At 31.6% G+C, this 26,010-nt stretch overlaps 1 protein-coding gene across 1 annotated transcript in view; it reads left to right on the top strand.

Annotated features, from left to right (window-relative positions):
* The first annotated feature begins 1,249 nt into the window (after positions 1 to 1,249).
* Positions 1,250 to 26,010, top strand: part of LOC130901416 (forkhead box protein L2-like) — an 83,238-nt gene continuing 58,477 nt past the window's right edge. Inside the window, exon 1 of the mRNA XM_057812810.1 lies at positions 1,250 to 1,582. Coding sequence (XP_057668793.1) covers positions 1,505 to 1,582 — 78 coding nt within the window. The 5' untranslated portion in view covers positions 1,250 to 1,504. The remainder of the gene's footprint in view (positions 1,583 to 26,010) is intronic.

The raw sequence follows: 26,010 nt of genomic DNA, 5'->3' as shown, positions 1-26,010 counted from the left end.
CTTGTTGAGGGGAGAAGAAACGAAAAGGAAAAGGGATAGAAGCATGCAGAGAAGATTTAGAAAGAGGAAAGGAATAGAGAACTGTCGTGAAGCTGCCATGAACAAAAATATATGGAGAAAAGCAGTAGAGCGACTCCAATCTAAGCTTTATTATCGCTGCTAACTTTACCCCGCCTTTTGATTCCTTTAAATCAATCAAAAGGATACCCTCGCAGTCCCTAAATATTGTAGTCATCAATTTTTTGGTGATTTTCGTGACTTTTGCTTTTTTGACTCGGTCTCTTCTTTCCGATACCACTCCATGGAATCTCTTTTCGATGTCGGATCATAGTTAAAGACACTGCTCATTAGTTTTTAACTGTTTTTATGTGGTTTTCAATGTCGCTTTTTCCACTATTTGCAATAGAAAACGTACTTCTACATTTTTCACAATATATTTCACTAGGATCAAGATATATAAGGTAGGTACATCGCAGTAGTTAGTACATCAGATCACCACTGGCTTGTAAGACGTCGTGGCGGTCCTGCTCATGCGACACCTGACGATATCACATGGAATTATCAGTGTTGCCAGTTATAATTTTATTATTTTTATTTTATTATCTTTTTTGTTTGTTTTCTAATCTAAAACCAGTACTTTTCGAGTACTGGTTTTGTTTAATGACTACCACGACTTATGCCCTGAAAACCAGTACTGTACCTTAACTTAGATCAATTTTTAATTGTTGAAAATGACGGACACAAGTCACCGTAAATAACCACGATTCTGTTTTTGATTTGTGTTGGTGTTAATACTTGTTTGGTCAAAAATATTATAACAGAAACTCAATTAGAGTTATAGCTATATCAAAACAACTTGCCTGAGTGTTCGTTCGAGCTCTACTATAATAAATTGGATCGAAGCAGCAAATAGAAAGATTGTATAAAGCTTGTTAAGACTTTTTACTAACGCATGCATATTGCATAAAGATTTTAGCGAACGAAAATACACAGGATTGTTATTTGAGAAATGAAAGTGGTTTTTGACTTTCCTCAAAAATTGTTGCACAACTTTGGTATGAAATATTTTTGTTTATTTGTACATGTGAGTACATTTAAAGTTTCAACGAAAGCTCGTATATCGAATATAAAATAGGCGGGGTTTAATTGAAACCCCAGTACCGTCCCAAAAGCTTCCCCATTTCCCACTACTCGCTACACGGGTCGTCGTCACGTGGTTGTTGGCGCTCGACGAAATTACTTTGGAAAAGACCGTTTGCTGTCGTATGTGGACGTCGAATTGCGCTTAGCGTGTTCGGGACACTATTTGAACATTGCTGAGACAATTTTAACGGTTGCGACTTTTTGGACAAATTTTGTAAATGTTATTGATTGGTTTACAAACAGTGGCTGGGAAAAAATTGAGAAAACAAATAAGTTTTGTTCGGGTATTTGAGTGAAATGTGTTATTGAGCTGTGTTAGGATTAGTGATTTTTTCTTTTAATTATATAAATTTTTACGACTATGGAAGAAATACCAGAAGCTTTGAACTTTACGGGAAGGGGAGGAAGTAGTTTGAATACGGATCATGGACTTAATGCTGTAAGTTTAATTTTTTTCTGACAAAATCGTATCAAATGATAAAAAATGTGTATTAAAGTTCAATGTTCTCATTTGAAAATAACATGAATTTTCGATAAAATTACAATAATAGTTATAGGATTAAATATTTTTCAGAATTTCTGCTAATGGAAAGTATTTTTTTCTATTGAAAATTATTGTCAATTTTATTACAAAAATGAAACTGATTATTGAAATTTCTATATTTAACGAGAGCTACTTCATCGTAATTATGAATTAGAAATCCTAAATCAGCTCAATATATAATTTGATATAAAATTATTTACCGACCTTTCACTAGGGGTACTAATTATTTTCTTAAAAATTCTAACTGAAAATTATCCTGTGACTAATACTCTTTTTTAACAATTTCAGAGAAAAAATAGATTTTTGAAAATTTAACTAGAGAGTTTCGACATATCATTAGTGTTTTTACTATTTTTTCGAAATATTTCAAGTGGTTTCTAATTAGTTTTTGACATTTTCAAACATACAACTTCGACCAACAGATTCTGACCAGTTTTATATGAAGTTTTTCAAATATTACAAGAGTTTCTCCATTCATTTTCGACAATTTCAAAGTCACGACTGTGGAAAACAGATTCTCATCAGTTTGACACGAAATTTTTGACATATTATAAGTGTTTTACAATTTATTTGACAGTTTTACAGAAACAACAACGGAAAAAGATTTTTTTTCAGTTTTACAGAGAGTTTTTGATATATTTCAAGTGGTTTCTAATTAATTTTTGACATTTTCTAAGCTACAATTGGGATAAACAGATTCTGACCAATTTAATATGAAGTTTTTCAAATATTACAAGAGTTTCTCCATTCATTTTCGACAATTTCAAAGTCACGACTGTGGAAAACAGATTCTCATCAGTTTGACACGAAATTTTTGACATATTATAAGTGTTTTACAATTTATTTGACAATTTTACAGAAACAACAACGGAAAAAGATTTTTTTTTTCAGTTTTACAGAGAGTGTTTGACATATTTCAAGTGGTTTCTAATTAGTTTTTGACATTTTCAAACATACAACTTCGACCAACAGATTCTGACCAGTTTAATATGAAGTTTTTCAAATATTACAAGAGTTTCTCCATTCATTTTCGACAATTTCAAAGTCACGACTGTGGAAAACAGATTCTCATCAGTTTGACACGAAATTTTTGACATATTATAATTTTTTTACAATTTATTTGACAGTTTTACAGAAACAACAACGGAAAAAGATTTTTTTTTTCAGTTTTACAGAGAGTGTTTGACATATTTCAAGTGGTTTCTAATTAGTTTTTGACATTTTCAAACATACAACTTCGACCAACAGATTCTGACCAGTTTAATATGAAGTTTTTCAAATATTACAAGAGTTTCTCCATTCATTTTCGACAATTTCAAAGTCACGACTGTGGAAAACAGATTCTCATCAGTTTGACACGAAATTTTTGACATATTATAAGTGTTTTACAATTTATTTGACAATTTTACAGAAGCAACAACGGAAAAAGATTTTTTTTTATCAGTTTTACAGAGAGTGTTTGACATATTTCAAGTGGTTTCTAATTAATTTTTGACATTTTCTAAGCTACAATTGGGATAAACAGATTCTGACCAGTTTTATATGAAGTTTTTCAAATATTACAAGAGTTTCTCCATTCATTTTCGACAATTTCAAAGTCACGACTGTGGAAAACAGATTCTCATCAGTTTGACACGAAATTTTTGACATATTATAAGTGTTTTACAATTTATTTGACAGTTTTACAGAAACAACAACGGAAAAAGATTTTTTTTTCAGTTTTACAGAGAGTTTTTGATATATTTCAAGTGGTTTCTAATTAATTTTTGACATTTTCTAAGCTACAATTGGGATAAACAGATTCTGACCAGTTTTATATGAAGTTTTTCAAATATTACAAGAGTTTCTCCATTCATTTTCGACAATTTCAAAGTCACGACTGTGGAAAACAGATTCTCATCAGTTTGACACGAAATTTTTGACATATTATAAGTGTTTTACAATTTATTTGACAATTTTACAGAAGCAACAACGGAAAAAGATTTTTTTTTTATCAGTTTTACAGAGAGTTTTTGACATATTTCAAGTGGTTTCTAATTAATTTTTGACATTTTCTAAGCTACAATTGGGATAAACAGATTCTGACCAGTTTTATATGAAGTTTTTCAAATATTACAAGAGTTTCTCCATTCATTTTCGACAATTTCAAAGTCACGACTGTAGAAAACAGATTCTCATCAGTTTGACACGAAATTTTTGACATATTATAAGTGTTTTACAATTTATTTGACAATTTTACAGAAGCAACAACGGAAAAAGATTTTTTTTTCAGTTTTACAGAGAGTTTTTGACATATTTCAAGTGGTTTCTAATTAATTTTTGACATTTTCTAAGCTACAATTGGGATAAACAGATTCTGACCAGTTTTATATGAAGTTTTTCAAATATTACAAGAGTTTCTCAATTCATTTTCGACAATTTCAAAGTCACGACTGTAGAAAACAGATTCTCATCAGTTTGACACGAAATTTTTGACATATTATAAGTGTTTTACAATTTATTTGACAATTTTACAGAAGCAACAACGGAAAAAGATTTTTTTTTTATCAGTTTTACAGAGAGTTTTTGACATATTTCAAGTGGTTTCTAATTAATTTTTGACATTTTCTAAGCTACAATTGGGATAAACAGATTCTGACCAGTTTTATATGAAGTTTTTCAAATATTACAAGAGTTTCTCAATTCATTTTCGACAATTTCAAAGTCACGACTGTAGAAAACAGATTCTCATCAGTTTGACACGAAATTTTTGACATATTATAAGTGTTTTACAATTTATTTGACAATTTTACAGAAGCAACAACGGAAAAAGATTTTTTTTTTCAGTTTTACAGAGAGTGTTTGACATATTTCAAGTGGTTTCTAATTAATTTTTGACATTTTCTAAGCTACAATTGGGATAAACAGATTCTGACCAGTTTTATATGAAGTTTTTCAAATATTACAAGAGTTTCTCCATTCATTTTCGACAATTTCAAAGTCACGACTGTGGAAAACAGATTCTCATCAGTTTGACACGAAATTTTTGACATATTATAAGTGTTTTACAATTTATTTGACAATTTTACAGAAGCAACAACGGAAAAAGATTTTGTTTTTTCAGTTTTACAGAGAGTTTTTGACATATTTCAAGTGGTTTCTAATTAATTTTTGACATTTTCTAAGCTACAATTGGGATAAACAGATTCTGACCAGTTTTATATGAAGTTTTTCAAATATTACAAGAGTTTCTCCATTCATTTTCGACAATTTCAAAGTCACGACTGTGGAAAACAGATTCTCATCAGTTTGACACGAAATTTTTGACATATTATAAGTGTTTTACAATTTATTTGACAATTTTACAGAAGCAACAACGGAAAAAGATTTTGTTTTTTCAGTTTTACAGAGAGTTTTTGACATATTTCAAGTGGTTTCTAATTAATTTTTGACATTTTCTAAGCTACAATTGGGATAAACAGATTCTGACCAGTTTTATATGAAGTTTTTCAAATATTACAAGAGTTTCTCCATTCATTTTCGACAATTTCAAAGTCACGACTGTGGAAAACAGATTCTCATCAGTTTGACACGAAATTTTTGACATATTATAAGTGTTTTACAATTTATTTGACAATTTTACAGAAGCAACAACGGAAAAAGATTTTTTTTTCAGTTTTACAGAGAGTTTTTGACATATTTCAAGTGGTTTCTAATTAATTTTTGACATTTTCTAAGCTACAATTGGGATAAACAGATTCTGACCAGTTTTATATGAAGTTTTTCAAATATTACAAGAGTTTCTCCATTCATTTTCGACAATTTCAAAGTCACGACTGTGGAAAACAGATTCTCATCAGTTTGACACGAAATTTTTGACATATTATAAGTGTTTTACAATTTATTTGACAATTTTACAGAAGCAACAACGGAAAAAGATTTTTTTTTTATCAGTTTTACAGAGAGTTTTTGACATATTTCAAGTGGTTTCTAATTAATTTTTGACATTTTCTAAGCTACAATTGGGATAAACAGATTCTGACCAGTTTTATATGAAGTTTTTCAAATATTACAAGAGTTTCTCCATTCATTTTCGACAATTTCAAAGTCACGACTGTGGAAAACAGATTCTCATCAGTTTGACACGAAATTTTTGACATATTATAAGTGTTTTACAATTTATTTGACAATTTTACAGAAGCAACAACGGAAAAAGATTTTGTTTTTTCAGTTTTACAGAGAGTTTTTGACATATTTCAAGTGGTTTCTAATTAATTTTTGACATTTTCTAAGCTACAATTGGGATAAACAGATTCTGACCAGTTTTATATGAAGTTTTTCAAATATTACAAGAGTTTCTCCATTCATTTTCGACAATTTCAAAGTCACGACTGTGGAAAACAGATTCTCATCAGTTTGACACGAAATTTTTGACATATTATAAGTGTTTTACAATTTATTTGACAATTTTACAGAAGCAACAACGGAAAAAGATTTTGTTTTTTCAGTTTTACAGAGAGTTTTTGACATATTTCAAGTGGTTTCTAATTAATTTTTGACATTTTCTAAGCTACAATTGGGATAAACAGATTCTGACCAGTTTTATATGAAGTTTTTCAAATATTACAAGAGTTTCTCCATTCATTTTCGACAATTTCAAAGTCACGACTGTGGAAAACAGATTCTCATCAGTTTGACACGAAATTTTTGACATATTATAAGTGTTTTACAATTTATTTGACAATTTTACAGAAGCAACAACGGAAAAAGATTTTTTTTTCAGTTTTACAGAGAGTTTTTGACATATTTCAAGTGGTTTCTAATTAATTTTTGACATTTTCTAAGCTACAATTGGGATAAACAGATTCTGACCAGTTTTATATGAAGTTTTTCAAATATTACAAGAGTTTCTCCATTCATTTTCGACAATTTCAAAGTCACGACTGTGGAAAACAGATTCTCATCAGTTTGACACGAAATTTTTGACATATTATAAGTGTTTTACAATTTATTTGACAATTTTACAGAAGCAACAACGGAAAAAGATTTTTTTTTCAGTTTTACAGAGAGTTTTTGACATATTTCAAGTGGTTTCTAATTAATTTTTGACATTTTCTAAGCTACAATTGGGATAAACAGATTCTGACCAGTTTTATATGAAGTTTTTCAAATATTACAAGAGTTTCTCCATTCATTTTCGACAATTTCAAAGTCACGACTGTGGAAAACAGATTCTCATCAGTTTGACACGAAATTTTTGACATATTATAAGTGTTTTACAATTTATTTGACAATTTTACAGAAGCAACAACGGAAAAAGATTTTTTTTTTATCAGTTTTACAGAGAGTTTTTGACATATTTCAAGTGGTTTCTAATTAATTTTTGACATTTTCTAAGCTACAATTGGGATAAACAGATTCTGACCAGTTTTATATGAAGTTTTTCAAATATTACAAGAGTTTCTCCATTCATTTTCGACAATTTCAAAGTCACGACTGTAGAAAACAGATTCTCATCAGTTTGACACGAAATTTTTGACATATTATAAGTGTTTTACAATTTATTTGACAATTTTACAGAAGCAACAACGGAAAAAGATTTTTTTTTTCAGTTTTACAGAGAGTTTTTGACATATTTCAAGTGGTTTCTAATTAATTTTTGACATTTTCTAATGTGAAAAAAAGTCTACTACTTTTTTATTTTTGAGCATTTCAAAGATACAAATGTTAAAAACAGAATCTACTAGTTTCACTTATGTGTTTATGATATATTCTAAGTATTTCTTCATGTTTTTTAACAATTTCAAAATCAGAAAACAGATTTTCATTGATATTTTCCGTGCTGTGACATTTTTAAAACAATTCTTAATGTCAATTTGTACAAGCTTCTGTATACGTGAACAAGTTGAAATCTTCGTCAAGTGAAGAAAAAATCTCACAGTTCAACTTTAAATCATACATACAGCGGCGGTCTTACAGCTTTCTTTGCCGCATCCCACTTTGCTACCTATCCACTCTTTTCCCTGGATAGCTGTGTCTTTCATATTTTGTTCAATTCCTTCCTACCAGTTCCTTGAGGGTTTTCCTCGTCTTCTTCTATTCTTCGGTTAATACCCACATCAATGCTTTCTACGGCCATCTATTGTGCTCCATCCTCATCACATGTCTGTGCCAGAGTTTCTTAGTCTGTATTCTCTCTAAAGTCGTGTATACTCGACCTGCTCTTCGTCGTATAAGCTTTTTTCTGGTTATTCTAGACGATCTTCTCAAGTAGTCCATCTCCTGCCAGCGCTCGTATCCACTATGACTTTGTATATTGCCATTTGTGTAGCTTTTTCTCTTGTGGCATTCGATTTCTTATATCGTTTTTTGTTGTTCCATTTTCTGAAATTATGTTTGTCTACATCGTCTAACCTTATTTATTTGCAGATGGGGGTCTCCTTGAGTGCTTCCTACCGCCAGATATTCTATTTTTGACATTTTAAAAAATAGAGTTGTTAAGCACTTATCCTCTATCCCAATTTCCATTCTCGCAATTTCATTTCTCCAACTACTCAGAACTTCCTGAAAGTATATTTTGATAATATGATAAACTGCGCCCTTGTCTATTTAAATCAATAAATCGGAAAAATTGTGTTTATATTTGTGGCAACTGGAAGAAAATTGTCTGTTTAACCATAATTTAAACTCCAGCTTTACTTCAGGTTGTCAAATTGGCGCTAATTATTTTTTCATTATATATTAGATGATAACTTTGATAATTTTACGTTCGCGGTCCTCTCGTTTTTTGTCTCTAGAAAATCGAAAAATTATTCGATCTCGATGAACATTTTGGAAGAAAAAATCGAAAAATGTTTGTTTATTAATTCTTTATCTCATTTAAAGATTTCATATGGTTTTTTGATTTTTAATGTTATCATAAACGGTCTAGAAAATCGAAAAATTATCTGATTTCGACGATTTTTTTTTAAATCTTCGTTTTTATAGCGAATTTAAATATAAAACGAAATCATTTATTCAATTTCTGTCATTGTTCTTACTTGCACCTTGTATAAAAATTGTGTTGAAGCATGTTTTGTGACAAAAATCGTTATATTTGCTGCTATAAAACAGAAAAGTTTCAGGAGTTTCGGAATTATGAACAAACGTCTTATAGATACATAAAATTGTCATCTCTCATAGAAGGTAGAAGGAAATGGAAGATCAAAGAGGAGGCTGATAATTACAATATTCGCTTCATTTACGCAAGTGTTTTCAAAAAGACGTGTAATGCCTCCTAAATTATTTATACACGTTAATGCTAATTTGAATTTCGGAGGAATATAACATAATTATGATTTTCTCTAGTTGCGGATCGTTAACATTCAACAAATACGAAACATCGATCATCTGGAACGTTATTAATTTTAATATGCGACCTTAACAAGAACGATGTAAATTACTTTTGGCACTTACTTACAAACAGGTTACAAATGTGCAAACGGATCTAAAAAATACTGAAATTCCATATATTTGTTTATAATTTCAATAATATAAGAAAGTAGACCCAAGAAACTGTAACGATTATAAAAAAATCACATTAATAATCACAGTTAGCAATATACAGGGTGTTACTAAATTCATGCGACGAAATTTTCCTACAACAAAATGTCCTCAGTCCACCCCTTTTCGGGATATTTTGAAATTTAGTGACTGAAATTGAGTTTTTATTTTTTTTTTCTAAGATTTTAGTGAAGCTAGAAACTTGAAACTTTGTAATTTTCGCGTATTCGCAAATGGTCTTTTTTAAATATTCCTGTCACATTATACGAGGGTGAGATTAACAACCCTTACTATATTTCATATCAAAATCTCTTTTTCAAGATAAATTTTATATTATAAAGTTAGATTATAACTTGCAATCCTTGTTTTATCTGAAAATATTTTGATAATTTTATAATTTCGCAGTCCCCTCGTTTTTTGGCTTTAGAAAAACGGAAAATCATCCGATTTCGATGAATTTTTTTAAATTTTTGTTTATACGGCGGATTTATGAAAAAAAAATATAGGAAATATCTCAATTAAAGATTTTATATGGTTTTATGACATTAAATATAGTCATAAACTGTCTAGAAAATCGAAAAATCATCTGATTTCGACGAATTTTTTTTAAATCTTCGTTTTCACGGCGAATTTATGTGAAAAAATATAAGAAATATCTCAATTAATGATTTTAAATGGTTTTATGACTTTAAATGTGGTCATAAATGCACTTCTTGAGATATAATCGTTCATAACTTTTTGTGCCAAGCATCAAACAAAGTTCATAAGTTTTTTTGTTAATCTTAATCTAAAAATCTAAAAAAAAAACGAATATTTTGAAAAATAAAAATCACATAATAATGTTTGTTTATTAATTTCTTACAAATACTAGTTTTATCGTTAATAATGGTACATACATACTCAAATTATACTTATTTCTTTGGTCTACATAAAAAAAATAAATATTTACAACAAAAATTTTATACAACTGATGATTCTTGAATGTTAAGTAACTTAAAATAATATTTATGACTTCAAAATTTGATACTTTCATGTTTAATGGCAAAAAATGTAATTTATTTGTATTTTAAACAAAAAAATAGGAAAAATTATTTTTTCACTTTGTTCGTTTTTTGTTTAGATTATAAAAAAAATATATAACAACTTCATTTAATTATTTGGAAAAAAGTTATTAACAAATTATACATGAATGAGTGCATTTTCATGAACATTTAAAGCCCTGAAACCAATACAAGTTTTCATTTTTTTTTGTTTCCATAATTTTTTTCTTAAATCCGCCGTAAAAACAAAGATTTAAAAAAAATTCATCGAATTCAGATTTTCTAGAGCCAAAAAACGAGGGGACCGCGAAAATATAAAATTACCAATGTTTTTATTCTCACATTTTTTCCCAAAATCAATAGCTGCACTGAAAAAAAAAACACCACAATTCATAATTTTTTCAATAAATTGAGTAGAAAACAGTAAATATAAAAAATGTCATATGATAACCACCTCTAGCCAAAATACATGAACGTGTCATGAATTGCCGTGAGTTTTAAGTATTTAGTAAGATTCAAAGTAACCCCCATAAACCGAAATCACAATCATTTAACTTTGGATATCGAGGAGGCTCCTTCTCGACCAGGCTGGGATATGTTACATCTAAACGTTGCCAAGCAATCCGACTAGTGTGTATTGGAGCCCCATCGTGCATGAACCAAAAGTATTAAGTGCTATTTCTTCAAGTAGCTCAGGGAGATGATTTTCGAAAAAACTGATGTAAGATATTCCATTTAATGGTTTAGGCAGAAAATGTAGTCCAATTACGGATTCATACGTTCCCTGAAAATGGTGCACTATAATTTCATGGGGATTCTGCTACCCCTACGAGATTATTGTGAAAAATTCATGATAGATATTCTTCAAAAATGTGTCGCGTTCGTAAACAATACACTATTTAAAAATTTAGGATTTTGTCTGTTAACAATTCACAAAATCTAAATCGTTGAGGAAAATCTCCAGGTAAAGGGTTTTAGTCACCACATTTTAAGGGTTATATCTCGGAATAGGGGCGGGTTGAGGAAATTTTGTTATAGAATAGGCCCGTCTCAATTCCATACGAGCAATCACCTCCTGAATTTTGTCGCATAAATTTAGAAACATCCTGTATATACGAGAATAATAGAAAATAGACTAATAGACGATCCAGAAAAAACTATGGAAGTCTCACAACATAGATATTAAAAAAGCATTCGACCGAGTCAATAGAAATGACATGAATAATTCTAGTACACAGAGATAAAAAAGAAAAACTAATAAACGATGAAAAACTATGTCAGAATTAGGTAAGAAGATCAAATAGGTTGGAAACGACAAAAGGTGTGAAGCAAGAATGTGTACTAAGCCCATTATTGGCCTATAAGACTTTAAATGTGATCATAAATGCACTTCTTGAGATATAATCGTTCATAACTTTTTTACAAAGCATCAAACGCAGTTCATATAATATTTTTTTTATTAATATACATGAAAAACGTACATTTTGAGAAAAAAATTGAAAAATGTTTGTTTATTCATTTTTTGTCTCTAACTTTAGTAAGATACCATTTTTTTAATGGTGAAAATTTTCAATTTTTCAAAGTTAACTTTCAATATTGTACAATTGATTACAATAAGTGATTTTAAAAATGTTTTTGTTCATGTGACTTTAATGATTACTTAATAAAAAAAGGTACGAACGATTAAATGCGAGAAAAGGGAAATTGTTATAATTTTTAATTATAAAAACGTACTAAATTGATATTTTTGTATAATTTTTTTTTCAATTTGTTCGTTTTCTTGTGTAGATTATGAAAAAAAAATATAACAACTCAATTTGATTATTTGGAAAAAAGTTATCAACAATAAGACGTGAATGAGTTTTCATTTTTTTATTCCTGTAATTTTTTTCGTAAATCCGCGTAAAAACGAATATTTTAAATAAAATTCATCGAAATCGGATGCTTTTTCGATTTTCTAGAACCAAAAAGCTAGGGGACAGCGAAAGTATAAAATTACCATAACTTTTTTTCGTTATATACGTAGCGCCTTTACTAATAGCTGACATATTACATTTTCCTATTTGAAATAAATACTTTCGCCAGGTTATAAATATCCAACGATTTCCTGTAAATTGATTTAACGAAAAAATTTCTATAATTACCGATTGTTTCACGGATAAGTTCGAGCTTACATCGTATTTTAGAATTATTTTACGAATTCAGCAGTTCCAATGGACGATTATTTCGGCTTGATAGATTTATTTCACTTCTCAACGACGATAACTTGATATTTATGTTTCTTAAGATATTGCCAGAGCACGTACGAGCAATGCTGACGAACTCGAAAAAAAAAATCTTCTTTTTAATGTGTTTCCATATTATGTTACTCACTGTTGCCAGATTACGAATAATAACTATCAATAATTTTTATAAACTCTTTATTTGTTCATTAAATTTGAGGCTAGATATCGATATCTAATTATAAATTACACTGAAATGATTACCATGTGAAGAACTGTCCTTATTGTCTTATCAACTTGAACATAGATCGAATAAAAAAAACTTCCGACTGATCTAAATGTTCGTAAAGACTCCAGTAGAAGTAAAGTTCACATGATCCCATTAGTGTTGAAAACCTACTCAAATAGTCCTGTGATAACAGCTCCCGACCCACAAAAATTAGTTACGTCGCTGATTTTTTGGATTTAGGTATATATTTCGGTTTAATTTTTCGAAATTTCGAATTTTGCGTAATAACTCGGAATCGATGCCGAATTTCGAAAAAAGTGAAGGAATAAAAAATGTAGTTCAAAAAATTTCCTATAAAAAAGGTTCCTTGTGATTGTTTCCTAATCTCAAAATTACTCTAACAAAAAGCGAATTTCGTGTTATTGGATTTTTTCAGCATTGCATTTTTTGCGGATAACTCAAAAAAGACTGGGAATTTCTAAAAGAAATGCCGAGCAGGAAATTAACTTCGAGGAAGCTCAAATATGATTTTCCTAACCTACAAACGACTCTAAAATGCCAGAAATCCTCTTTTAAAATCTTGATTGTTGTAATTTTGTTTGGGACGATGAAACCGTACTCGAACAAAGCCAAAATTCCTATTTGCTGATAAATTTTGTGCAAGAGAGGCTTTACAGAGTCAAATTTAGTTGGCTTATCAAGATCACGGCTTAACATTTTATAATACATCATCAAATTATAAATATAAAGCTGCTCCTTGTTCTCCAGCATGCATGTCCACTTAACTAAACTGCTATCCTAACTACGTTTTGTAGTAAAGCCTTATTTCACGACTCGAAACTCTGGACTACATTTCGCTGGTCCAGTTAAAGACTGGCATAACTCAAAATAAAGCGATTTTCAGTTTTTTGCATAAATTATCTTCAAGTTGCCACTTCTAACTCTGTGCAAGATCGTTTCTTAAAAAACTTAGTGGATCACCCCTAGATAGAGTGCACGTAAGTGGGCCATCTTTGATTTGTGGAGGGTGGGCCGTACAAGAGTGAATCATTTCAGTTTTGATCCTTGCCACACATAGAGACAGTGGAGTTCTATTGTGCAATAGTGGGTTATTATGTGATAAACCAACAGTAGCTAACTTTTTCGTATCAATCTTTAGTACAAAACTGTACTATTATGATAATGGCTCTATTCTTAATAACTGGACACACTCAAAACGAGGGCGACAACGTTTACTCTGTTATAGAACGGGCTCTAAAGAAATATAGAAAAGCCTCACCCACCTATGTCCCAGAAAATTATATTTCTATCATCTTACAAGCAAAGAATACACCTCCAGCATACGCTTTCAAGTTGAACAATAACTTGACAATAAAGGACGCTTTGTTCAATGAAGACAGTGTTATGGTACGCTGATATCTATCTGTGTGATTAAGACCCATAAAGATGGGCCTGGATTTTTTCGATATAAAACATCATTCTCTCAGCAATATTTCGAATCTATCAACATGGCAAACCAGAACAAGAAACGTCGAAGCAGTTCATCTGTTTCTTGCAGTTTAAGTTTCACTCCAACTGTAACACTCTCCAAGGCCTATACAAGAAAAAGTCTAGTAGCACTAATAAAAAAAAAGAAGCATTACTTTGTCTTTTCCTGAAAAAACCAATGGTGTAGCTGTCATGCACCTGTGTTACAAAGAGTTTTACAAAAATTTATAAAAGGTGCAAACTAATCGCTTCCCTGGTTTTCCCACAGTGTTTGTTATTTTATACTGTTTTTAATATTTTCATATATTTCCAAAGTAATTGTGTTGTTGATTTCTTACAATAGAAAACGAATTGGCTCAGTATTTTTTTTCTCTTTTCGTAGTATGTAGATATAAAAGTTTTACATGCATTTATTGTACAAAGTCATATTTTGTAATAAGCTGTGATTATCTTATAATAATGAAAATGCTTATTTTATCTACAATTTGTGATAAGACTACCTACCAAGTCTGTAGAAAAATGTAGTTACCACTGTGAATAAAGACTTATGACTTTTTTTCACTAAAAATCAGTAGTCTCAAGGATTTTTCAATTCATGCAGGTATATGTTATGTTTTACACTTTTTTTCTTATTTTTGTACTTGTTTTATAAAAAATAAAGAGATTTTGAATGATTAATAACTGGAGTTATCTATAAAAACCTGAAATATTTCGGTGCAAGATAGGATCATCTTGGAATTAACGTTAAAACTTTACACGTGCACTAATAAGATGTCTTTTGCCGTCTGTCTGTTTTGTCCAACAGCGCCCTCTACACCCGTAGAATCTTCGGCTGATGTATTGAAAAAACTCTCCCAGTAGACAGTGGTTTCTTTTTTGTAAGTCTCTATCACTAAAAGCTTTCAGTTCCCCCCGTATGATGCGTTAAAACCAAACCCCCCAAAATCGCAAAAAGATTTAAGAAAAAAAATATTATTTTTGGAGCGAGTTTTTAAATTTTGATGGGAGAAACCGAAGGGTTTACGAACTTGTTTGGGGAGAAAATTGAAGCTCGACAACTCAGCAACAAAATGTATGCTTTAGTTTTCTTATTATTTTGCGAAAATGGCTGGTATTCAACAACTTATTATAAAAAAATAACCAAACTTGTCAACTATGAAAAAATATTATATTAGTAAAAGTAGTTTTTTTCTTATCACAGAGTGAGTTCAAAGGTATAATTGGTCTCATTTTAAAGGTAACCGTCTAATTGACGACCTCAAGTAAGGGTTCGCTACTGGGTGAAGCAGATTCACAAACACATGTGTCTTAAGCTCACCCAGGCAACCATCAAAAAACAATCCCATTCGTGTTGTTTTCCAAGAAAATTTCACAAGTCTGAATTTTTTGCCGTTGCAGTTAAAAAGTAAAGACTCTAACGAGTAAAATACACTTTCTTTCGTCACGAAACGTTGAGTTTTCGAGGAGATACAGCAGTTTCTTATTCAGCTGGGAACGTAATTTCCCTCATACTCTATGTGGCGCGACCCCGAAGTTTGAGTGCATTTTACAAAGAAACGACAAGTCTTAGAGGAAAATTATAATAAACCTTTTTTGTAGAAAATTTTTTAATCTACATTTTTAATCTCTTCACATTTTTCGAAATTTGGCATAAATTTCGAGTTATTTGCAAAATTCGGAATTTTGAAAATTTAAACAAAAATATATCGCTTAGCGGCCAAAATTTTGATGTTAATTTTCACTCTGAGAACTATTTAAATCCAGAAAATCAATGACGTAACTCATTTTCGTGGGTCAGGAGCTGTGATCACTGGACTAAAAGTCAAAATTTGAGGTTATAAAAAAGTGTTCCCTATATTTTTGAGTGTAGCCATAGAAGAAATGTAGAGGAACTTTGAGTAAATAATACTAGAGACAGCAATGAAAATATGTAGCATTACCGGAACTAGTGGCAACAAAAAGATGGTAGAACAAATTTTTATAAAAACGAACATAATAAAAGTATAAAATAAAACAAAATATTAGGTTCGAAAGGGGTTGAGAAAGGGGATATCGTACAACATAAATCAAACAAAATCAATGTTGCATTAAAATGAAGATGAAGAAATTATATATTACTGTGACTAACTAATTAATGTAGTAAACGAGAAACATCTGAACGTACCAGTTGAGAAGCATATGGAACTAGTAAACGATGAAAACGAACAGCTGATACAAACAGAAGAAGTTAAACAAGCAGTATAGAAGCTAAAACGAGGTAAAGCAGCTGGTTATAACAATATTACATTAGAAATGCTGAAAAATTTGGGTGGAAGGGTTCTAGGAACGCTAATAAAGTTGTTATAACGCATTTGGATGAAAGAAAAATTCAAAAGATTGCAATAATTATAGATGAATAATATTGCTAAGTGTCGTACTGAAAGTTCACGAGTACAGACTGAGGAAAATAATAGACAATCAATTGGAGGAATCGCTGCTTTAGAAAAAGAAGAAGTTTAGTCGTTTAGTTTAGACTGTGGCGTAATTTGTGAACAAAATGAAGCAAAGTTTATTTCATGTATTTATTAAGCGTTATTTTTTGCGAAAACATTTGCCACTAGTCGTGATTTATGACTTCATAATCATACTGAAGTTGAGATATTCCTGTCCCTTGAAACTGCAGGAAATGCGAAAAAACTGTTTCATCTTCTTCCTCTTCTTGTTTCTGACCATTGCCAGAAAGTCTTCCCCGCAAGAGAAAGTCCAGCATTCCCGTCATCGTTTAAGTGGTTTTCTTCCTTCTGGGTTGTGCATTTTTACATTGTTAACAAGTCCATTCTTTTTATATGTTTGATCCAGATAATTCTTTCTTGACTCACCCACCTTCCTATGTCCTGTATTCCACTCTTTAAGATCTTCATTCCGTATTTAATCGTGTAGGATTCTTCCTTGTGTTTTCAATATTTTCATTTGGACTGTTCTCATCGTCTGTGGTGTTATGTGATATGATAGTTATAGTCTTATAGTTATAGTGATTTTACTTTCGGTATTTAGATATTAATTCTTCCAAACTTTATCTCTCAGGCATCCCGAAACTCGAACCGATTTCATTGTTTGTTTTCTTACTTTGTTAAAACGATTCCATTACTCGTTATTTTTGCTCCCAAGTATTTGATTCGACATTTTTTAATCGATTTTCAACTAACATAATATCAGTTCTTTGGATGTTACTAGGCATTTGGTCTTGATGGTGTTGATGAGCTCGTTCAGTTCAGTTCAGTCTTGCTTTTTAGTAGCCTTTGCAGTTATCTTCAGTATCGGCAATAAGGATAGAATCGTCAGCATAGAAGATGACTTAGAAGAATGTATTTCCCATTTTGAATCCCACTGTTCTGGTCTATTCGTCTATTCTATAATTTTCATTATTTCATCCATTTTCTATTATTTTATCCAGTTTCTAGTATTATATCCTTTATCAAATTTTGAATAGTTTATCTTATATATTAAAACAATTGATGATTTCCATTCCGAGTCCGTTCAGGCGTTCTACCCAACGGATTTGCTTATTTTTTTTTTATTCAATGAAAGATATTGATGCACAGATCAGCCATCAACCATCGGACTTCATCTAATTTTCACCATTCTCAAGTTATACTCAAATGCGATTTCCCCCTGTACATTACTTATGGGAGTTTCTCACATACACACGTTCTATCCTCGATATCTCAGGATCTATTCAAGATAGAGACTTCGTTTTGGTTTAAGAAAACTTGCTGAAACACCTTCTTTCTTTTGAGTTTTTTAACACTTAAATCGGTTGAGTTGGAGACGAGCTAGGCGCGGACATTCAATGTGGAGTTATGGATTTTTCTAGGTTTTTGGCAATTTTTCTACATTCAAAGATCTATATCCCAGGTTCTAATATAGCTACACAGTTCGTTTTGATTTAAGAACACTCGCTGAAATACCTTCTTTCTTTTAAGATTTTGAACACTTAAATCGGTTGAGTTGGAAAGGAGCTAAGCGCGGACATTCAATGCGGAGTTATGGATTTTTGTAGGTTTTTGGCAATTTTTTTACATTCAAAGATCTATATCTCAGGTTCTAATATAGCTACAGAGTTCGTTTTGATTTAAGAACACTCGCTCAAACACCTTCTTTCTTTTGGAGTTTTTGAATACTTAAATCGGTTGAGTTGGAGACGAGCTAGGCGCGGACATTCAATGTGGAGTTATGGATTTTTGTAGGTTTTTGGCAATTTTTCTACATTCATAGATCTATATCTCAGATTCTAATATAGCTACAGAGTTCGTTCTTTTCTATTATAATGATTCATAGACTGAAAGTGCTCGAGCTAGCAGACATAGTAGGCATTTCAAAAAGTGCGTTAACCGAAAATTTGGACATAAGAAAGTTGCGCGTTTGCTCACAATTGAACAAAAACAGCGTCCATCGAGTGTTTGGCAATGATTCACAGAAATAAAGCCGTTTCATTACCATGGATGAGACGTGGGTCCATCACTTTACACCCAAAACAAAAGCCTGAAAAAAGGGAATCGGCTGCAAAGAAGGCAAAGACCTTTCGGTCGGTTTTTTGGGATGTGCATTGATAAATTCTCATTGACTATATAGAAAAAGGAAGAATTGTAAATGACGAGTATTGTGCAACGTTTGAGCGAAGAAATCAAGCAAAAACGGCCGCATGTGGCTAAGAAGAAAGTGTTGATTCATCAAGACAATGTACGAGTTCGCACATCCGTTTTTGCAATGGCCAAAATTAATGAATTAAAGTTGGAATTCCTACCTCATTCCCCATATACGACAGATTTAGCCCTATCTGATTTTTTTCTGCTTCCAGACTTGTTGAAATGGCTGTTGGTCAAAGATTTTCCAGAATGAAGAGGAAAAGTGTATGGAGCTAAAAGGAGATTACGTCGAAAAATAAATATATTTTTTTCCAAAATTTTTCTCGTCGGGAAACGATAAATTATTTCCGTAATACATGATCACGACCACCAATCGCTTTCCCTTCTATAAATCTCTTTCCCGTGGTTTTTCAATACTTCTGGTGAAATATAATCCGGAATTCCGACTACGTTGTTTGATATAACAAAACCTCCTTCGCCCATTCTCATACAAGTACTGAAATCTGCCAATTTTAAGTATTTTTCCAAAAGTATGTTATCCGGCTTGACGTCCCTATGCACGAATCCCATCGAATGGATGACGTCCAAAACGAGTACAACTTCCAGTTCTTCTCGATCCAAAATGTTGACAATATTAAATTTAAACAGAAGATTCTCACCTAAATCTAAATGTTGCTTTTGAATATCTGATTACTTAACTGGAAGAAAACGACAGCGATGATTATGGAATAAACTTTAATAAATATTTTTTTAAATAACACAAGTTACCTACAATTTTTTTAAAATTTTCACAATTTGCAATCTTATAATAATTTGATTTCTGTTGTATATGTAAGAACGATAAATAGAATTTAATTTTGAAGTACATTATTAGAAAGTATCAACAATCTCTGCAAAATTATTCGACTTTGATTGGAATTTGTTTATGAAAACTGCTTACTAACTTTTAAGTTCACTGAACTTGTAGTTAACATTATAAATGTTCAAACATCTGTCGCAGGTGTAAAAACATTATATTGCAAAAGTTTCACAATACATCCAAGAAAAAGCAGCATTCTAAGAAATTCGACCAAAGATTTAATACTGCAGAATCTATAAAAAAATTGCAGCTAATGTGCATTGTGCAATGACCCTTCATCTCGCAAAAGTTTTATTGAAGCTAAATTCTTTCGAAGCTAGTAAAAAAAGAAGTAATTATTAGATTTTAATAAAACGCTTTATTCACCACTATATTCAGTAGACTACGAGGGTTGTTTGAGAAGTTTCCGATCTAACAAAGAACCATTTTATTACATAATCATTTTAATTTATCAACATTGTCTATTTTTAAGTTTCAACACTTTTCAAATAAAAATTGTGTCGTGTTTCTCTTCGAAATAACCATTAGGAGGATGGTTCCAGAAGTACCAGGCATGATCTAGAGATGGCGGTAGTTACTTGGAAAATACCACTGTATTAGAAAGTAAACAATCTATACAGTGTATATTATAAGTTTGAAGACTTGACGTTGCTAAGTATTTCTTCGACAGCCATCGATAGTGAATGTTGTCAGTGAAATTTGTAAACATTGAAAAAAATTGTTCATCGTAATGTGATACAATACTTTTATTTCAAAGGCATTATCACAATCGATAAAAAAGCTGAACTAGTTTCTACTCTGCTCTCCAGTATTCAAACGAGGCAGTATGACCTGCAAAGACGAACAAATAAGGTGACGACTCCAGAAATGTTGAAGAAAATCCACCAAAAAGCGGTATTGGATGATCGTAGACTGAAAATAGCGCCGTGAAGATGAAAACAAAAGGAAAATCAAAACAAAAGACTGAATAGGTATGCGCGAGGGATAATTTTCGTTGAATGCCTTGAAAAAAAAACTATCAAATGTTTGAGCGATGAAATCAAGCTTGAACGGCAGCATTTGACTAAGAAGAAAGTGTTGTTTCATCAAGACAATGCACCAGCTCACACATCCAATATTACAATGGCCAAAATTAATGAATTGAATTTTGAATTGCTACCTTATACACCCTATTCACCAGATTTTGCCCCCTAGGATTATTTTCTGTTCCCAGACTTGAAAAAATGGCTCCGTGGTCGTAGATTTTCCAACAAAGAAGAGATGATGTCAGCAGTTAATAGCTATTTTGAGGAACTTAACGATTCTGGGATGATCCTCTTACGTAATAACTCTTCGTCTGATGAAAATCTCTCTACTGAAAGTGGTAATTTAAGGCTAGAAAGTATGAAAAATTGCCGGGGGCCAGATCAGTTGGATGGTTAACCAACTCGAAGTGCAATTTGTGAACGCTAGCCCTGGTTATAACCGAATCGTGGGAAGGTGCATTATCCTAATGGAAACGCACTGATTTTTTTTACTTTTTAGTTTGATTTTTGCTAAAAACGTGTTGTTTATTCTTTTTAAACTCCAATTTATATGCAAACTCTACCTAATCGATGAACACTATCCCATTACTATCTTAAAAAAATGCCAACCGATACTTTTTCGGCTTATGAAACCAGGTTCACTCTTTGTAATACACTCTATTGACTGGTTTTTCTTTTCGGGAGTGTGGTGCTAGAATTAACGTAAAAATAGTGATATTTTACTTAAACTACGTCAATAAGGCCCGGGAAACGTTCATTCAAATGTCCAAATTGGTCCGACGCGCTGATGGTTTTTCGAAGATATCGCTGCGCTGGTTTCGCCAGTTTTTACCATTCCGAATGCTCGTAGTCATTCAATCTTGTGATACGAAGCTATCGATAGTCGGCATTATCGATTTAGTCGATGTTCCACTTGTAAACAATCGATAGTTTGATATTTAATTGCGTTATTTGCAATATTATGTAAGGCGTATAAAATCTTGATCAATGTTTGGAATTTAACATTTTGGCAATCAGGCTTCTGGTTTTTTAGAGAGCAGGAAATGAATCAATTAGTCAAAGCTTTAGAAACAAATCGAAGAGCTGAAGGAAGTTATTCAGCTGTGTTTAATAATTTTACCGAATCAGTTCTTTTCGGATTTAAGGCTGCAAAAATGCAACATAAAAACATTATGTTGCTAATACAATTACCGTACGAAGACAATTCTTAGAGCGACAAAATCTGCATTATTATTTTTGAAAGTAATTTGTTTATTTTATTCAGATGAACCTGTAAGTTTTATGTTTCTTGTTTCTAGGTCAATATTTGTGAATTAAATCCTATACAAGAATTAGCTTCAAAGTTTTTTTGCATACCAAGCTCATCTGTTGAATCGGAGAGAAATTTCAGCTCAATTGGACTTTAATGAGTTAAAGATTGTCTACTATTAGCTTTTGCTCACTTTGGACTAAAAGCACATTCGAATGGACATTTCCCATACCTTATTGAAGCAGTTTAAGCAAAATCTATCTATTTTTCACCAGTTCATAACTAATAGATAAATCTGGATCTACCACTAGACTCTTGAAAAGAAAAAAACAGTCAAGACAGGGGAAAAATTGCAAATAAATTATAGTTAAAAAAATGAACAAAACCTTTCTTCTATCAGAACAACGCACCTTCTCACAACTCGGTTATAGCCTTGGCTTAAATTCACAAATTGCATTTCTTTGAGTTGGTTAACCATCCAACGTATCCATCAGATCTGGCCCCCGGCGACTTTTTCATATTTATTATCCTTAAATTTCCACTATTTTGAGGAGAAAGGCGACAATTATTATTTCTAAGGATGGAGAATTGCTAGAACAAACTTATATAAAAATAAAAATGATCATGGATTAAAATGTCTTGATTCTTTGTTAGGCTGGAAACTTTTCAGAAAACCCTCGTTGCTATAGGTATGTAAACGTCCAACTGCTGACTCGAAATCATGTTTATCAGCTGTAACTGTAATTCAATATTCGTCGAGGATATAGATCGTTGACATGGTAAGAGTACAAACCTAACAGTTACCGAGAAATATAACTGATAGTCTTCCACTGGAGAAAATCATTTAACATGTTTATCAGCGGTAAGCTGTTTAAATGACACGAGAAGTTGATAAATTAGTTGTAAGTAATTTAAGTATCAGAAGATAAACAACTTGCTCGGAGTACAATGAAAGTATACAGTAGGGAAAAACTGATCGAAATAATTAATTAAATAACTCCAATTCCAGTGGCATCTAGGCGATTTCAACTTGACAAGAAAAGTCTCAAAATTCAAAAGTCTTCAAATTTCTTTCGGTTGTTTATATTGATAGATAGTCAATTTACAATTTCAATTGTCACATTTGGCTTCAGGTTTATCATCGAATGAGTAGCTATAGGTCAACTTTTTGAGTGGAAAGACTCAAAAATTACAATTTATAGTTCTTCCAATATCAATTGCAGATTATAAAAACCCTTGCCGACAATTTTAACTTGCTACAACTGAATATTAAATTAGAAAACGTAAATAGACGAGTAAAATGTAACTGCCTATAAGGGCGTTTGGCTTAAACAGAGTACCAGTACCAGAGATCTTTTTGTACCCCATTCGTCTATTAGAACTTCAGAACTTAGAGACGCTTTTTCCCATATATGTTTAAACAGTCGAGATGTAAGTTTGTACTTTAATCCTGTATGATTTATAATCTCTACCTAATTAAAGAAAGGAATAATTAATGTACGGTATGAAGAATAATCTGTTGAAATCAGATTTTTTCAACGCAGTCGGTAGTTAATAAATATATTGATGATAAGAAAAGAATTTTTGCATCGAATAAATTAGAGAAACAAGGTACAAAACGGTCGCGTATTAAAATATTAAGTACCTATTTTGAATGATTTATGTGTTGGCCAAATAAAGCGTTTAATTGTTTAAACAATAGTCCCATTTCAAGTCACTATTTTGCTAAACAATTAAGCGTCTCGTTAAATTATATGACTCATTGTTCTTAAATTTAATACCGGTAGCAACTTTATATTATAGAGTTATGCTAAAGATAAAAATCATAAATTGTACGGGGTTTGCTACTTGAGTTTTGAGATATGGCAACACTGATGTCAATATGTCAAATCTGACATTGCCATCATATAGTTTGACATTTGTAATGGTGAACGTTTTTCATACGAGTGCTATTTGAGTTGTTTACAGAAACATGAAACATTAATATTTGTCAAAAAACGGAATTGAATCTTGCGATGATTTTCTATGATTTTAGACGTGGATTGAATCAATAGCAATGTAACGATCAATTCGCTTTGACTTTTGGTGATGAAGCACCATCTCGAGCTACAGTGTTTTGCTGGTTTTTCTAATTGAATCGTGGTCGCACTTCGCTAAAGAATGAATTTCGTGAAGGTCCTCCGAAATTGTGCGTCATGTGACATACCGTGAGATTGACGCATACCTGGGCATTACTTTCACTCGAATACATTCAATATAGCATGAACGTTTGGCTGCCGAAGATATTTGTTTGCGTTAGATACCGCATAATTTAAAAATCGCTCAAAAAAGCTCGTATCCATTGGTGCAAAGAAACGCTGGGAAAATTCAGTTCGATGCTTCAAAAGACGTCTATAAGATCCTGACAGCCGACGAATCGTGGATTTGTGCACATGAACCCGAAATTAGACAAAAATCGACTATATGAGTTTCTCAAGACGAACCAAATCCAACAAAAATTGTGATTTTAAGACAGCATTTCTTACTAACAAGTCAATTAGCCCTGGGAAAAGGGCAGGTGATCTGACAATGATTAATTTAAGAGCTCTGTGGTATACATGTGATGGATAGATCATAATTATTATGATAATTTACCTCATTTTAAAAACTTGCTACTACATTTATTATTTGGAAGTGTTTCGATTTTTTTAATTTTATATCATTTTAATCCTATTTTTTTATATTGTATATGTATGTATGTACATAACATTTTACCAAACTTTGAGACTGATTTTGTGCCATTGCTACTTTAGTGTAACTAGAAACTTTTTATGTTTTATATTTTATAAGTTAATTAATAGAAAATGAATAAAGAAATTTAAAACTGGGATTCAGGATTCAGGTCTAATAGATCAACAGTGGACGCAATATTCATAGTTCGTCGATTGGTGGAAAAGTCGATAGAATTCAATAAACCCATGTTTGTCTGTTTTATTGACTTTACCAAAGCATTTGATAAAATAAACCTGAGAGACGTGAATAGGAGTCTTGAGAAAAAGAACATAGACTATAAGTACCAACGAGTCATCAAAAAACTAGGACTCTCTGAAGAGGTTAAAATTAATACTGGTATTCGGCAGGGAGACAGTTTTAGCCCAATCCTATTCAACATCATAATGGATCAAATTATCGAAAAAGTTAACAAAGTCAATGTAGGATAGAGAATGGGTCACCGCTCCCTAAAGGTATTGTTTTATGCAGACGATGGTATTGCCATAGCATAAAATGAAGACGACTTACAACGTCTACTATATAAGATGAAAATTTAATATGAGCATCTCAGTCAACAAGACACAATCAATGGTAATATCAAAAAATTCTATTAGATGCAAATCGGCAATTGATAGCTAAATAATAAAGCAAGTATCAAGATTCAATTACCTGGGATATCTAGTGAAAGAAACATGACAGAGGAGGCACGAACACAAGCGATGAAAGCATCAAAAATCAGCGGCTGTCTGAGAGATATAGTGTGGAGAAACAATGAGCTCATAGATCAAGACCAGAATCTATAAAACGTGTGTGAGACGTATTCTCAGAAACTAGAGCCGAGACATCAACAACAAAAAGAATAATGAGAACCACAGAGATGAAAATACTGTGAACCATCAAGGGAGTCACCCTCACGGACCGAATAAGGAGTGATGACATAAAAGAAGAGTTGGGCTTACAGGATGTGGTGAGATGGGTCAGGGCACGAAAAAGGTTCTGGAGGAATGGGCAAAGTGAGCTAAAACTCAGAGACCGAACACACTCAGACCTGTAGGCAGACCTCCAAACAGGTGGTACTATAGCTGGAGTTCAGGTTTTTAAATACATTATAATACTGAGAGTTTTGTTGAAAATTTTTTGTTAATTGTTAGTACTGACATTTGATTGTGATTAACAATGTCGCTATCTGTGAATAAGAAGTTTTTGTAAAAATATTTTCGACTTTTAACACAAAATTATAAACTAGTACGTTGTAAGAAAAAAGATAAATAAGAAGAATAAAAAGCTCCACACATATTTCATAGCTCCGAATAA

Source organism: Diorhabda carinulata, chromosome X (genome assembly GCF_026250575.1).
Source record: "Diorhabda carinulata isolate Delta chromosome X, icDioCari1.1, whole genome shotgun sequence".
Lineage (NCBI taxonomy): Eukaryota > Metazoa > Arthropoda > Insecta > Coleoptera > Chrysomelidae > Diorhabda > Diorhabda carinulata.
This window is presented reverse-complemented; position numbering and strand designations above follow the sequence as displayed.